The sequence below is a fragment of the Echiichthys vipera genome (genome assembly GCF_963691815.1).
Source record: "Echiichthys vipera genome assembly, chromosome: 3".
In the NCBI taxonomy this organism is placed as follows: domain Eukaryota; kingdom Metazoa; phylum Chordata; class Actinopteri; order Perciformes; family Trachinidae; genus Echiichthys; species Echiichthys vipera.
The window spans coordinates 7,674,191-7,691,166 of NC_139828.1; the positions used below are offsets into that span (position 1 = coordinate 7,674,191).

Genomic DNA, 16,976 nt, shown 5'->3' on the forward strand with positions numbered 1-16,976 from the left:
CCCTCTTGTTGTGCGGCGACAGTGCTCCACAACACCACTGTGTCGCCCTTCATATTATGCATTGAATATGAATATCATATTAAATAATATTATATAACATTAAAAAAAAACAATGTGTGCTGGAGTAGCATACCTTATAATTACAAGTAAATCTATTATGGTAGTTATCTTTCTTTGAGTGTGCCTGAATTAATTTAAAGGAGATGAAGCCAGCTGTTGTGTAAGGCAGGTGTATACTGTTTCTAGGAGTCATCTTGACTAATTTTGAGTGGTTAGATACCTGTAGTAACTGAACAGGCCGATAAAGCAGACTGTTACCTGTTGTTTGACAGGTTACAGTTTGGTATTATAGCTGAATGAACACTATATATCCTTTCCTTTATATCCTTTCCTCTTTGACATCAGTCTTACAGCCTAACATTCATATCACAGGTATCCATAAACCTGGCAACCCAAATGTTAACTAGTGGACTGTTCCTCTTCCGGGGTCTACCGGTTTGAAGGCTGATTAAGGCCAGCTCAAAATTCATCCACAATCCTTTTTTATTAAAAATAAATAAATAATCTATCCATCTAATGTTATTGATGATATTGTGAATTTAAATCCTGAGCTTTTCTCTTGACCTCTCCTAAATTGAGTCATTACATTTTTTTAGAAGAATAAAAAAGACACGTTTTTTTCCTGCTTCATATTCATGGTTGATTTTTAATGTCACGTCTTGATTTCTGATTGGCCATCACATGATTGTAGCATGTCGTCATCTTTAAAAAGTAAACAGTCATAGCCACTGCCTACAGGAGAGTCAAGGAGTCCCCAGATGATCCTTAATCATATGATCCCAGTATGATGCAGTGAGTCACAATGGTTTGTACCATACAATGTTAAATGGATTATTTTCAATGCAAAACATCTGGTTCTGAAGCTGCCATTAGGGGGCATCATTGACCAATGTACATCGTCTGAGTCCAGCCGGGAGATGGAGGCATGTAATAGAAACTGTGCAAAGTACATTTGTAGGATACTTTGCTCGCATATAATTATCAGGCAGTTTTGCTTGAGCTTTTCTCTTTTGTCTGACGATACACTGGAAATATTGCATCATTTACATCACTGTTGCACAACTAGATACTTTTTTCTAGATAAAGGTATGAGCTTATCAGATATAATGCAACACTTTAGTTTAAATGACCAAACAGTTTACAAAATAGCATTTTTAAGATTTAACACTTAATCCGTGAGCAGTGTACTTTTACTTAACATCTATGTGCATTTAATTTTTGCAATCTATGCTTATTATAAGCAGTCCCCACCAGCAAGACAGCATTTATTATACAGTCATGATCACATCAGATCTGAATTGAATATTAATCATACTTCACTGTGAGGGCAGGTAAACTTTCATCCTCTCCAACAGTGCAGTTGGATCCTGGAGGAAAGCTGGAAGGTGGTTCCTGTTGACGTAGGCAGCCAAGCCCACGGCAGCGGCTGACAGAACCAGAAGCCCCGTAAAGGATCTCTTGGGTTCGGGATCCCCACAGGGCCTGGTCTGCATGGGTTGAAACACTCTCTCCCACTGAGTTAAGATGGCCTGACGGGCTCCGGCCCATTTCCCTGGCCCTCTGAGACGATACTGGTACGGGGTACCGGGACCAAGTATCACATTTAGTCCCAGCCTGGGATCAGTCAGCAGCAGCCTCGGGATGCTGGGTCGAACTCCCACCAGCTCTGCTATCTCATCCATGTATTCGATATAGTCGACTTGGATGGTGTGTCTCTGACTGGTGACATACCTGAAAAAGAGACCTGAGCTGAACATGTGGTGTACGACAAGACGCTGTGCCTGTTAGATCCAAAATGGACGATTGTGAAGTAAAGAAAACCCACAACTCTACCTTTTAGCTATTGCCTCCTGCTTGCACTTTACATCTTTTACCATGGAAGCTGCTGAGGGAAGCTTGATACACCCTGTTCATAACGAGAGTCTTGGTGAGTGAATTCACTTCTTATACTCAATGTATTTCTGTAAAGGAAGGAGTTTGGAAGACACGTGCATTACCTTTAAAGACACGTGTGGCCCATCTGGCCTGCATCTCAGAGATGGGCATGATGGCTCCCAGCGGCTGCACGAGGCCGATGACAGCCAGAGTGGGATGGTCCAACTCAGGAGGAAACACGTACTTGTACAGAGATGCTTTGTTCTCAGACACTGAGATCACATTTGAGGCCAGGAATGGATAGGAAAAGGTGTAACCTGTGGCAAACACCTGGGAGACAAGGGACTCATCTCAGTCACACACTCAGCTGCTGTACCGTGTGTGTGTGTGGGTGAATACACACTTTTAATAATCAAACCTACCACCAGATCCACATCTTCCACAACACTTCCATCATCAAACTCCACACTGGACCCCTGAAACCTGCAGATGTTGGGTTTCACCTGAACTGTTCCAGAGAGGATGCGGTTGGGAAGCTCATCATTCAGTGTGGGATGTTGGCTGAACAACCTGAGGTTTATATTCACTGATAAATAATACTGCAAGCATGTCAGTCAGAAACATCTATGGTACAAAAGCCATCTGTTGTGGCCATACCTGTGCTTTGGCTTCAAGTTGTACAGGCTGTGATCAAATCTTTGGTTGAGTTTTCTCTCGATCAGGCTGCAGACTAACCCAAAGGGGAGGATCTGCTTCATTAACTTAGCCTTCCTGCCCGTGACCATATCACCAGGAAGACCTTTGTCTGAAACTCGATTTAAGATCCAGGCTCCCCTCCGAGTGCTTAGATACAACTGTAAATATGAGATACGAGCAGTAAACCGTCATGTCAGCATTGTGTTAAGGTTAAGACATCAAAGTCTTATTGTGCGCGTCTCTGACAGTTAACTGCCCAACCTGCTTGGTGACTCTGCTCAGTTCAACGGCGATGTCTCCTCCAGAGTTTCCTATTCCAATCACAACGGCCTTTTTATCCCTCCACTCCTCAGGAGTCTTGTAGTCTCTGCTGTGGAAGTACTTTCCTGGGAAAGTGTCAATGCCTGAGAGGAAAGATTTGTGACCATAAGACAAAAGGCATTACAGTTTGAATATTCAATTATATTCATTTGGCAGACTTTCTTGATTAAACTTGAAGTAAACCGCATTATCATTCTTTTCTTCTCATGCTCCGTAGCACAAAATGTCCCCGATTGAACTGAAGGATACTTATAGCCCGTGAATGTTACCTGGGAAGTCATGCAGCGGCAGGTTGGGGTTGCAGTGATGTCCAATACAGATCATCACAGCGTCAAAAATGTGTCTCTCCTTTTTGCCATCCTTGTTTTCTGTCTCAACATCCCACTGGCCTGAGTGAGAGAAATCTGACCTCTGCTTCACCTGCAAGACTCTGGTCTGAACAACACAGAGGCAGACACAATTAAACCATCTAATTACCCACAGAGCGAAGAGCTTTTTTATTCCCAGGGCAATAACACAATTAAATCAGATCTGGGGAAGGGCACGACACTGTCATGATTGACGACGGAGAATACACTGAGGAGGGGACCCAAATGCAGACAAGGAACTCAGGAGACGGTGTTAACAAATTTAATAAAACTAATTTACAAAAAGGTGCACTAACACAAAGGAAAAACACGAAGAACTAGAAACAAACTGACGAGATGAGTGGACACAAAAGGAGCAGGTACACAGGGAGACATCAGGGTAAGTAGAGGGTATGATCGGGCCCTGAGTGAGGCTCAGTACCGGATTATATACAGACTGGCTGGTGATCAATGCTAACAAGGATCACCTGCCAGAAAAACAGAAAGAAAGCACATACAGAAAAACACTGACAGAGGGAGAAAAAACAACGATTAAAAAGAGGAGAGCGAGAGACTGTCCAGAATCACAACAGACACAGGGACATTTCTGTAGTCTATGTATTTATTACACAAGGCCTTTAGGGAAAACTGCAATAACCCACACTGGTTTGTTTTACTGAAGCATATTTATTAATGTGTGTACGTAAATGTAAGTGTCAGAGAATCAGTGTTGTAGAAGTGTCTAAATCAATGTCTGTATCTGTGAATTGTGTGTAATTGCCTCTGGGCTGTATTTTGTGTGTGAAAGACTGACACGCACAGACGGTTTGCTTCAGCCTCATGTCTACATACATGACTTCCTTGTTTACCGTTTTCACGTGCTTCATGCGTCACGTAACATCCCATAATACTCCGTCTCTTAAAGGTCCCTTAACCCCTATTTAGCAACATACAGCAAACCCCATGTATCGCAGTGTGACCATGTTATTGGAACATAACAGGCTGTAAATCAAATTGCCTCTGGAGGACATTAAAGTTTTCTACCTACCTACCTAAACTAGGTGTTAACTGTAAACACAATTGCATCTAGTCTAGGACTGTCATCTTGAATAATGAGACATTTTACATTTGCTATCAAGGTGAAGTTTATGCATCATTTCAAGGACAGAGTTAAATGTTTCCAGACAAGTCAGTGCATCCTTACATTGAAGCGTATGTGCTTGGTGAGCTGGAAGCGGTCAGCATACATCCAAAAGTAGTCCATGATGAGGGAGTTGTGCATGTAGTTGGGGAAGTGTGCAGGGATGGGGAAGTCACTGAAACACATCATCTCCTTGGAGGTGTTGATGATGACAGAGTGGTAGATGCTGGCCCTGTCTGGCTCTGGATTCTCCTGCAGTGACAGGAAGAGAGAGAATATAATCCTCCTCACTTTCTAAATGTACTTTATGAGTAAAAGAAAGTCCAACCTAAGAGTATGACTCACCTTAAACCTCCACAGACCACCGATGTCATCGCTGCTTTCAAAGCAGACGGGCTCCAGCCCCTCGTCCAGACAGCACTTGATACAGGTGAGACCTGAACTACCTCCTCCGATCACTGCCACGCGACGAGACATCCTTCAGCTCTGTGAAGGATGAACCAGTTAGTCTGAAAAATGTTTTATCTATAAAGAGGAAGATGCATTCACAGGGCTGCACATGTCAGGGAGTTGGCCATGATCAGGGTGACTTTGGCCTGTTGCCTAGGATACTACAGTAGGTTTTTGTCACAAGAAACACCAATTTGTCCATGAAAACAAGTTTTTTAATGAGGTTACATATGCATTTCATGTAAATGTTATTATAAAGAAAAATAATTTCAAGGCACACCAGTGAGTCACACACAGTTTGAGAACACTGAAATACTGTTGATAGCCCACATCGCCCTGCAAAGTGCAGTAACTACCAAAGAATTAAACAATTATATTGCTTTAACGTTTGTTTATTATCCCACATCAGACCTGAGCTACCTCCTCCAATCACTGCCACGCGACGAGACATCCTTCAGCTCTGTGAAGGATGAACCAGTTAGTCTGAAAAATGTTTTATCTTTAAAGAAGAAGGTGCATTCACAGGGCTCTACGCAACATTAGCAACAAGATAGGAGTTTTTCCTGTTATGGGCTGCAGCTGTGTTGATCTCCCTCAGATATATAACTGAGTTAATATGTATCTAGAGTAGATGAGCGGATCGTTTGAATCACACACCGCAAACGATATAACCTTGGTCATAAACATTAACGTAGAAGGGTCAATTCTGTTATGCAGCAGCATTTTTACTTTTGAGGGGAAACATTGATTTTCCATTTTTTGCATTAAACATACAACATGTTAAACTGTCAGGAAAACATTATGGCCAATCTCAGGCACCCAAATAACAGTGACAATAACAGAGAGGACACGTTTACTTTGGTTTACAGACCAAACAGGGTGCAACATTTTCACCTAATCTAAACAAAGTTCAGCATGTGACCCAGATTTAGCTCAATAACTTTTTACACATAAACTATTCAAGTATTTATATCTATTCTATTTAGGCCAACAACATGCAGAACATAGAGACTATAATTTGTTTGTAAATTTCACATTAAATATTATGAGCCAGTAACAAAATGTGTGGAAAATCAGCTGTTGGCTAAATCTGGCGCAGTGCAACTCTGCTCCTTGTAAGACTGTTGTTTTGTAGACGCTGCCTGACAAATAGATGTAAACTAAACCAGTAACAGTGAAAGCGTTTTTGGAGGCACATGAAGTGTGTTCATGGAAAAAACATCTCTCAATGTAAAAAGTAATTAGGCTCAAAGTTTTGACACAGTTTTTGCACAGGTAATAGATATCTGGGGTAACAAACAACTTATACTCTTTAAGGCTATTTTAAATTAATATGCATAATGAAGTATAAAGCAAAGTTAAACCCAACCAGGCGACAAAATGCATTACATCCAACAGCCTTCAGTATTTAAACTTTGTGCCACTTTGAGCGTGCAAACAGCTGTTTCACCCAAACACTAATGCAAAACTAAACTGACAGTCAGCGGGCCCTGAAAACCAAATCAACCAAATCCACCTTTTCAGTCTTTCCACACAATCGTACGTATCTCTTACCTGCTGTGAAGCAAAAGCAGGAAATCTCACTGGTACACAGGTTGCGAGCCTCCAAGGGAATAATAGACACTGTTCAAATTTACCTGCAATCTGACCTTTGGCACAGTCAACACATGCACGGTAAACCTGCTGCACACCCACAGGTCCCTTAAGGTTAATGACTTGTCTTCGGTACATGTGTTATTCATTCACACTCGTCTGAAAAAATATTGGAAAAGTGAATCAGACAAAATAACCAGGTTCATTCAATGCTCTTGTCATTATCTTTACAATACTTGACCTACTGTAGCCTATAAATCTGAATATTCCTGGAGTTTTCCTCCTTTACGCAGACCTGCAAACTCACAAGAGGTGAAATGGTAACATGTTTCCAAGTCCCTGTAAAGCAGATAACCCTCGTATTTTTCCTGACAGTTACGGACGTTAACATCAGTTAATAATAGAAACTCAGTGGGAGCTACGCCCGTGAAATATACCCCCGCAGCCATAGACATATATGTAGATATATATATATATCTACATATATTTTTTTAAACTAGTGTTTATTGCACATTTTGTTAATTTACAAACAGCGAATAACATAGAACAATAAGGCACATACAGGAAAGTAACAATAATAAATAATAGCAATAACAATGATGAAAAAATAAATGAAATTTAAAAATTGAAATATAAAAAATGAATTAAATTATTGAATAACTGAAGAGGAAAAAAGAGACTAAATAAATAAATTACATTTGAAATAGTCAAGTCAAGTCAAGTCAAGTCAGTTTTATTGTCAATACTTCACATGTGTTATACATACAAAGGAATCGAAATTACGTTCCCCGCTATCCCATGCGTAGACATACATCCAGACAAGACAGAACATGACACCACCAGGGCAGACAGGACATGACAACAGTAAAGTGCAAAAACATACAATAAAGTGCAGAGAGCTAAATAAAAAAAGATTTAAAAAAAAGGTTGGTGACAGCTAGAGACAGTTTACTCACTTCAGTAAATGGGAAATTAGCCTCTGTCCGATTCTTGAGGAAAAAAGGTGCATTGGGTACAGGAAAGGTTGGTCAACAAAGATTAGAGCAGACAAAGCTGACTTTTCTTTGTGGTTTTATTTAAAGTATTTCCTGCAGGAAAGGGCTGTTCTCTCTCTGAGCAAAGGCCCAGAGCTGAGGGCAGTTCACTTTTTATACAGAACATGAAAACACTCATAGGGAATGAGTCCTTACCCCAAGTGAAGGAGTTCAAGTACCTCAGGATCTTGTTCACGAGTTAGGGGACGATGGAGCGTGAGTTTGGCCGGAGAATCGGAGCAGCGGGGCGCCTCCCTAGGGAGGTGTTCCAGGCACGTCCAGCTGGGAGGAGGCCTCGGGGAAGACCCAGGACCAGGTGGAGAGATTATATCTCCACACTGGCCTGGGAACGCCTCGGGATCCCCCAGTTAGAGCTGGTTAATGTGGCCCGGGAAAGGGAAGTTTGGGGTCCCCTGCTAAAGCTGCTGCCCCCACGACCCGACCCCGGATAAGCGGTTGAAGATGAGATGAGATGAGATGAAAACACAAGTGACGTGTCCAGACCATAGGTCCAGACCAGAACAGAGCACTTCCTTCAAACGTATCATCACTATTTCCCAATAGCAAACATGCAAGTAATAATGACTGGTTAGGCCCTATCTTACAGAGGCATGATGTATAAGTCACAATGCCTCTGTTCTCTTATCTCATGTCATGATGCAGTCACACTACTCAGCGATGTGCAAACTGGACAATCATTTCAGCCATAGGATGAGATAACAGACAGCAGGCCTGTGTAGTATTACACAGGAAACGCAGGATTCATGGTTGGCCCACTAAAGATTATGATTTGTAAATTACAGGTATCCAAAATTCCCATTAGACAAGTCAATTGTAATTTCCGTCTCAATTGCTCGCCATGTTATGTGGAGGATTAAACATGACTTAAAGGTTGAATATGTAGAATATCTATTAAAAGCTATATTAAAGAAAAACAATAACACACCCACATTTTGAGGGGTGCAGAATCAAAGTATTGCTTTTCCATAAAAATATATTTAGTTTGAATTAAGATTTACTTTTTTTTTTGTTTGACAATGACTTTCTGTCACGTTCTGTTTACATTTTACCAGCCAATAGCGGCCGACATTACAGGTTGCCAGGGTTGTTTGTTGTTTGGTGCAGCTACTGTAGGCTGGCACTTGGTGAAATGGAGTTTGCAGATCCTGCAGCTGCCTATTTGTCCCAGCAGCTGAGTGACCGGAGACGGGTAAAAACTAGAGTCAATATAAGGCCAAGCATTCACTGGATGGACTGAGATAAAGGAGTTTAACAACATTAAAACGCACGCCCAAATGGCTACGTTTCTCCTTGATCGGTGAACTAACTTTCCTGTTTACTTAGCTGTAACGGCTAACGGTAACTGTCAGTCAAACTCCTCTGCAATACTTGTGTTTATGGTGCGATTTGCCGGAGGGGACGGGTTCAAACAGTCTCAAACAGACTCCGGTCTCCTGTAGGCTGCTGGACCGGGTCTGACCAACCTGGCAACCTGAGTGCTTTTTTATATTTTGTTGTTGAGACACTAGATGGGGGTGTTCTTCTCAATCTCCATATTCAACCTTTCAGTCTCAATAAATAATAAAAACCTTAATAAATGAATTAATAAATACATAAATGCACTAATAAATGTTTACATACATTAACGCATTAATACATAAATAAATAAATGCAGAATAAATAAATAAATGCTGGAATAAATGAATAAATAAATATATGCATGAATAAATGAGAGCTCCTACCTCATTAACATATAGACACATAAATACATAAACACATAAATGTAGGTGAACTAAAATGTAGAAATATATGTAAAACATTTATTTATTCAGTATTTTATTTATACATTCATTCTTGCATTTATTTATTAATGTATGTTTTTATGTATTGATTAATGTTACTGTATTTATCTATTTACGTGGTTCTCTATTTATTATTGTTTTCTGTTATTTATTTATACATTTATTCATGCATTTATTAATTTATTTCTGTTTCTGTATTTATTTATGTATACATTTATTTGTGTTTCTGTATTGCATATTTATTATTGTATATATTTATACATTTATTTATGCATACATTTGTTTATTTATTAAGTCATGTTTAGTCCTAATTTCACGCACCTGAAAAAAGCCAAACTCTTCGGCTCTACAGGCGGCACTTGAATGACATATTTCGAGTAAAAACGGCGAATTTCATCTAAAGGAGAGTCGTTTTCTGGTGTGTTTACGGATATTAAACAGTCGACTCTGGTGATGAATAAAAAAACAGACTTTGATTATATGAAACAACCTGGCAACCCAGTCGGTTCTGTGATATTGAAACAAAGATGTAAAAGCTTTTTTATGCAGTGCTTCGTGTTTTACATCAGTTGGGGTGAAATAGTTTTTCTTTACCTCCTGCATGACTAAAACACATTCTCTATTTTTATTTATTTGCATTCACTTTACATTTTTTAAAGTATTTAGAACCGAATTCAGCAAATGTTTTTAAGTGTAGTTGAAAGAAACCCTGATCTCCTGTGTTTACAAACATTTTGAACAGATCCTTAACAAATTATCTCATCTTCAGCCTCTTATCCGGGGTCGGGTCGCGGGGCCAGCAGCTTTAGCAGGGGACCCCAAACTTCCCTTTCCGGGGCCACATTAACCAGCTCTAACTGGGGGATCCCGAGGCGTTCCCAGGCCAGTGTGGAGATATAATCTCTCCACCTGGTCCTGGGTCTTCCCCGAGGCCTCCTCCCAGCTGGACGTGCCTGGAACACCCCCCTAGGAAGGCGCCCAGGGGGCATCCTTACTAGATGATCCTGAACCACCTCAACTGGCTCCTTTCAATGCAAAGGAGCAGCGGCTCTACTCCGATTTCCTCACGGATGCTGAACTTCTCCCCCTCTCTCTAAGGGAGACTCCAGCCCCCCTCCTGAGAAAACACATTTTGGCCGCTTGTACTCGCGACCTCGTTTAAACAAATTAAACAAATCAAAACAAATAAAAAATATATATATTTTAAAAAAACCAGCTGTAATAAAAGACATCCATTCATTTCAAAATGATAAAAGGTTCCAGTCCTGGGATTTATGGCTGTATAGGGCTTTTTATTTATATAATCATGGACTGTGCATTTAGATACTCCTGTAAGTGATAAAATAAATGGTATAAAATAGGATATCAAAAATCAGTGTATAAGTATGAATAAAATAATTAAAGCTGTAGATAAATACGGGGGTCCTAGCAATCACAGAGTAGGATAAGTTGTTCAGCATATTATAACATCAGCTGGTCTCTGAAGTCACTATGAGGTGGCATCATTGACAAACGTATCTTATTGTCCTTTTCAGGATAGTGGTATGATAGTGTTAAACAGCGTACATGTGTATGATAAATTTATGAGAAACACATTTATGAGTGGAACAAGTATGAATTCCACTTCACTGTGAGGGCAGGTAAACTTTCATCCTCTCCAACAGTGCAGTTGGATCCTGGAGGAAAGCTGGAAGGTGGTTTCTGTTGACGTAGGCAGCCAAGCCCACGGCAGCGGCTGACAGAACCAGAAGCCCCGTAAAGGATCTCTTGGGTTCGGGATCCCCACAGGGCCTGGTCTGCATGGGTTTAAACACTCTCTCCCACTGAGTAAAGATGGCCTTACGGGCTCCGGCCCATTTCCCTGGCCCTCTGAGACGATACTGGTACGGAGTACTGGGGCCGAGCATCACATTCAGTCCCAGCCTAGGATCAGTCAGCAGCAGCCTCGGGATGTTGGGTCGGACTCCCACCAGCTCTGCTATCTCATCCATGTATTCGATGTAGTCGACTTGGATGGTGTGTCTCTGACTAGTGACATACCTGAAAAAGAGACCTGAGCTGAACATGTGGTGTACGACAAGATGTGGTGCCTTTTAGATCCAAAATGGACGATTGTGAAGTAAAGAAAACCCACAACTCTACCTTTTAGCTATTGCCTCCTGCTTGCACTTTACATCTTTTACCATGGAAGCCGCTGAGGGAAGCTTGATACACCCTGTTCATAACGAGAGTCTTGGTGAGTGAATTCACTTCTTATACTAAATGTATTTCTGTAAAGGAAGGAGTTTGGAAGACACGTGCATTACCTTTAAAGACACGTGTGGCCCATCTGGCCTGCATCTCAGAGATGGGCATGATGGCTCCCAGCGGCTGCACGAGACCGATGACAGCCAGAGTGGGATGGTCCAACTCAGGAGGAAACACGTACTTGTACAGAGATGCTTTGTTCTCAGACACTGAGATCACATTTGAGGCCAGGAATGGATAGGAAAAGGTGTAACCTGTGGCAAACACCTGGGAGACAAGGGACTCATCTCAGTCACACACTCAGCTGCTGTACCGTGTGTGTGTGTGGGTGAATACACACTTTTAATAATCAAACCTACCACCAGATCCACATCTTCCACAACACTTCCATCATCAAACTCCACACTGGACCCCTGAAACCTGCAGATGTTGGGTTTCACCTGAACTGTTCCAGAGAGGATGCGGTTGGGAAGCTCATCATTTATTGTGGGATGTTGGCTGAACAACCTGAGGTTTATATTCACACTGGTTAGTTATTTTAATTGATAAATACTCTAGTCATGATTTTTGTTTGCATTTGTGCAATCAGGTATTCATCTCATCTCATCTCATCTCATCTCATCTTCAACCGCTTATTCAGGGGCAGCAGCTTTAGCAGGGGACCCCAAACTTCCCTTTCCGGGGCCACATTAACCAGCTCTAACTGGGGGATCCTGAGGCGTTCCCAGGCCAGTGTGGAGATATAATCTCTCCACCTGGTCCTGGGTCTTCCCCGAGGCCTCCTCCCAGCTGGACGTGCCTGGAACACCTCCCTAGGGAGGCGCCCCGCAGGCATCCTTACCAGATAATCCTGAACCACCTCAACTGGCTCAGGTATTCAGGTGTTTAGTAATATTGTAATATATAATACACATATTACAGTACCTGTGCTTTGGCTTAAGATTGTAGAGACTGTGATCAAATCTTCGATTGATCTGTTTCTCTCCCAGACCACAGAAAAAGCCAAAGGGAAGGAAGCCTTTCACATAATTCACCACCCTGTTCACAGTCAGGTCCAAGGGCAGCCCATTGTCCCAGAGTCGGCACACAATCCAGGCTCCTCTACGAGTGCTCAGGTAAAGCTGGGAAGAGAAGATAAGGGGATTAGTCATTATGCTGGCACGTTATATTTACTTAATATCAATAGTTTGCAACAGACTCAAGTCATTCTTTTCTTGGGCAATAAAATCAAGAGAAGTCCCAGAAGAGAACCCGTCTACAACAAAATTGAATACTTTACTTGCACATAGTGCATCTACACCAATACTAACAACTTATATACATAATTATGCAAACTCTCATGCATACACATACGTTCTCACACTCATATACATACATACGGACATACATACAGGCATGCTCAGTCATATACCCTCATACTGTATTCTCATGGTATGCATGCATGTCTCATCTCATCTCATCTTCAGCCTCTTATCCGGGGTCGGGTCTCGGGGGCAGCAGCTTTAGCAGGGGACCCCAAACTTCCCTTTCCTGGGCCACATTAACCAGCTCTAACTGGGGGATCCCGAGGCGTTCCCAGGCCAGTGTGGAGATATAATCTCTCCACCTGGTCCTGGGTCTTCCCCAAGGCCTCCTCCCAGCTGCCTTGAACACCTCCCTAGGGAGGCGCCCAGGGTTCATCCTTACTAGATCCCCAAACCACCTCAACTGGCTCCTTTCAACGCAAAGGAGCAGCGGCTCTTCTCCGAGTTCCTCACGGATGGCTGAACTTCTCACCCTATCTCTAAGGGAGACTTTAGCCACCCTCCTGAGAAAACCCATTTCGGCCGCTGGTACCGGCGACCTCGTTCTTTCGGTCATGACCCAGCTTTCATGACCATAGGTGAGGGTGGGAATGAAGATTGACCGGTAGGTCCAGAGCTTTGCCTTCCTCAGCTCTCTTTTCGTCACAACGGGGCGGTAGAGCGACTGCAACACCGCCCCCGCTGCTCCGATTCTCCGGCCAAACTCACGCTCCATCATCCCCTCACTCGTGAACATGATCCCGAGGTACTTGAACTCCTTCACTTGGGGTAAGGACTCATTGCCTACCTGGAGTAAGCAATCCACTTATGTACGTGCATGGCTCTATGTATGTACAGTATATGCATGTAGATAATTTTATTTTATGACAAAAAAAGTTGCAAGTCATCAAAACAGTGACTTCAGTCCAATTTATGATCCAAGTCTGTGTATCTGCAGTTACACAAGTACATTTATTTTGATATGATTTTCTCTACACTGTGGCTGTGTTACCTGTAATATAACCCAAAATGTCTTGTACATCTTGCAGAATGTTTGATGCACATGCAGAACAATTAATTCAGGATTACATTGGATGCGTTTATGTTTTTTACTAGGGGTTTGTTTTTCCACATTGATTCGCTGCTAGTGTTATTTAATATTCTGGATGCTGCTGTAAAGCCGTGTTAACGATGCTGCTGTCCATCCCCCGTTATCTTGAGACTGACAGGAATAATAGTAATAATATTATTTCATCTTCATCTTTTAGCATATGTAACCATCTCATTCACACCTGCTTGGTGACTCTGCTCAGTTCAACGGCGATGTCTCCTCCAGAGTTTCCTATTCCAATCACAACGGCCTTTTTATCCCTCCACTCCTCAGGAGTCTTGTAGTCTCTGCTGTGGAAGTACTTTCCTGGGAAAGTGTCAATTCCTAAAATAAACAAAAAAAGGCAGGTAAGGTCATGTAACTCCTGGACAAAGTGCCACTTTACATTTGCTATCAGGAGACTTTGATCTGTATTGATGGCAGACATTACATAATTTCCTCCTCAGGTTGCTAGAGTACTATCAGCACTGCTTGCTGGACTGAAGGATATTTATAGCCCGTGAATGTTACCTGGGAAGTCATGCAGCGGCAGGTTGGGGTTGCAGTGATGTCCAATACAGATCATCACAGCGTCAAAAATGTGCCTCTCCTTTTTGCCATCCTTGTTCTCTGTCTCAACATCCCACTGGCCTGAGTGAGAGAAATCTGACCTCTGCTTCACCTGCAAGACTCTGGTCTGAACAACACAGAGGCACAGATAACACTTTGCTGACAACAGTACAAAAGCCAACATGTTTCTTCTATTACCTATTCACTCGTTGTGTTGCACTAAACAATATTTTACACTTGAGAGTAAGGTGAGAAAGTTACATCCTTTCAGGAACAGAAAAATCCAACTCTCAGCAGGAAGTCAGAGGAACATCCTTACATTGAAGCGTATGTGCTTGGTGAGCTGGAAGCGGTCAGCATACATCCGAAAGTAGTCCATGATGAGGGAGTTGTGCATGAAGTTGGGGAAGTGTGCAGGGATGGGGAAGTCACTGAAACACATCATCTCCTTGGAGGTGTTGATGATGACAGAGTGGTAGATGCTGGCCCTGTCTGGCTCTGGATTCTCCTGCAGTAACAGGAAGAGAGAGAGAATATAATCACCCTCACTTTCTAAATGTACTTTATGAGTAAAAGAAAGTCCAACCTAATAGTGTGACTCACCTTAAACCTCCACAGACCACCGATGTCATCGCTGCTTTCAAAGCAGACGGGCTCCAGCCCCTCGTCCAGACAGCACTTGATACAGGTCAGACCTGAGCTACCTCCTCCGATCACTGCCACGCGACGAGACATCCTTCAGCTGTGTGAAGGATGAACCAGTTAGTCTGAAAAATGTTTTATCTATAAAGAAGAAGATGCATTCACAGGGCTGCACATGACAGGGAGTTGGCCGTGATCAAGGGTGACTTTGGCCTGTTGCCTAGGATACTACAGTAGGTTTTTATCACAAGAAACACCAATTTGTCCATGAAAACAAGCATTTCAATCAGGTTATGTATGATTCCATGTAAATCATTATAAAGAAAAATAATTTCAAGGCACACCAGTGAGTCACACACAGTTTGAGAAAACTGAAATACTGTTAATAGCCTACATCGCCCTGCAAAGTGCAGTAACTACCAAAGAATTAAACAATAAAATGGCTTTAAAATGTATTATCCAACATATTAATAGTTGGCACTATAACCCTCCCCCCTATAGACCATAACATATCTATGATAGATTATACAGGGGGTGTTGTATAGTATGGTAAACATGGTTACTGTTCTTTTTTTTTTTATCCAAATGAGGCTTAACAAACATAATTTCCTGCCTTAAACTGTGCAGAACTCGTTTTTCCAGTGATATCGCAATAACTGCACGTGTGCTTTGCAGGATTGTAAAGCTTTCTTTAAAAAAAATGCAAAAAAATGCATAAACTATAAGGAAATAATGTTGTTTTTGTCTATTATGGACATACTCCACCCTTCTCTAATCTGTGCCAAACTGATTCACCATGATCAGTTCACTGCGCTATAACCAACAAAGTTTTCTTACTTCATTTTCTTAACACGGCTCTAAACTTGGGCTGGGTGCACTCAAAAGTCACGATCGAGTATTTGCATGTGTGTTGTATTCTTACCTTTGGCGACTCGAAGAGGGAGACGACTTTTCCGTGCAGCAGAACAGCGGAGGGCGGGGAGAGTGAGAGGGTTTGCAGGAGGGTTGCGCGCACCACCAAAGACCCTTGAGTCAGTGCTCTCTGGGTTATGTAACCTTAGTAAAAGTAAACACGCTGCGCCTCTGCTCGGAAACAACCCGCTACATTTAACATCGCGTTTCTATCACGATGAATCTGAGCTCTAATGATAAAAACAGCTAAACCAACAACCAGCTGTCAGCCAAACCCCCCATCAATCAGTCTTTATCATGGTTGGACCATAGTCCATAGAGACAGTGTGCAGTAAACAGGGGCGTAGCACTGGGTGGGTGGGGGGCTGGAAGGCTGTTTTGGTTGTAATTAGTGTGATTAACACTTGGACTTTATCCATACATTATAGTGCAATAGGGCAGTGTGCAATACATATATTAAAACCTGCACTTTATCCCTAAAGCACACACGTTCATGCTATAGAGCCACGTGCATTTTAACTTACAACGCACCATGTTGTGGATGGTGTTTGAAAGTTTGTCTGTTTGTTTGTTTCGTTTTGTTGCTTGTTTGACGCTTTTTGTAAAGTATGTTTTTTTAGGAAGCATCATCATGCACTGTGCCCGAGACTAACTTCCCCACGAGGACAATAAAGTTTAACTTGACTTGACTTACAAAAGGTCCAAAATGGTTTAAGGGGGGTCTAAGTATAGGGCCCAGAATTTGGTGTAGACCTGGAGACGCCCAAGAGAAGGCACCCTACCAAGAGTGGAGACACTTGCTGCAGACAGATGGACGGAGTGATGGAGGAATAATGGTTCAGAGGTCTTTTTCCCTGTTTGTATCAGGGTGTTTACAGTTTTAATACAGCAGTATATGGTGACATTGTTCATT

At 42.1% G+C, this 16,976-nt stretch overlaps 2 protein-coding genes across 2 annotated transcripts; both read right to left on the reverse strand.

Moving 5' to 3' along the window:
- Positions 1-1,376: 1,376 nt before the first annotated feature.
- LOC310966872 (flavin-containing monooxygenase 5-like) lies at positions 1,377-4,917 on the reverse strand (the record flags this gene model as incomplete). Its single annotated transcript, XM_083940802.1, has 9 exons — positions 1,377-1,791; positions 1,894-1,966; positions 2,058-2,265; positions 2,358-2,505; positions 2,593-2,789; positions 2,893-3,035; positions 3,222-3,387; positions 4,504-4,692; positions 4,786-4,917. 9 exons carry the CDS (start codon positions 4,915-4,917, stop codon positions 1,377-1,379), a joined length of 1,671 nt encoding a protein of 556 aa, XP_083796928.1.
- Positions 4,918-10,610: 5,693 nt separating this feature from the next.
- Positions 10,611-16,159, reverse strand: LOC310966792 (flavin-containing monooxygenase 5-like). Its single transcript, XM_083940701.1, has 10 exons — positions 16,074-16,159; positions 15,113-15,251; positions 14,829-15,017; positions 14,471-14,636; positions 14,142-14,284; positions 12,491-12,687; positions 11,926-12,073; positions 11,626-11,833; positions 11,462-11,534; positions 10,611-11,359 (listed from the first exon to the last, which is right to left on the reverse strand). The coding sequence occupies exons 2-10, from the start codon at positions 15,242-15,244 to the stop codon at positions 10,945-10,947; spliced, it is 1,671 nt and encodes a 556-aa protein (XP_083796827.1). The 5' UTR covers positions 15,245-15,251; positions 16,074-16,159; the 3' UTR covers positions 10,611-10,944.
- Between the last annotated feature and the right edge of the window lie 817 nt (positions 16,160-16,976).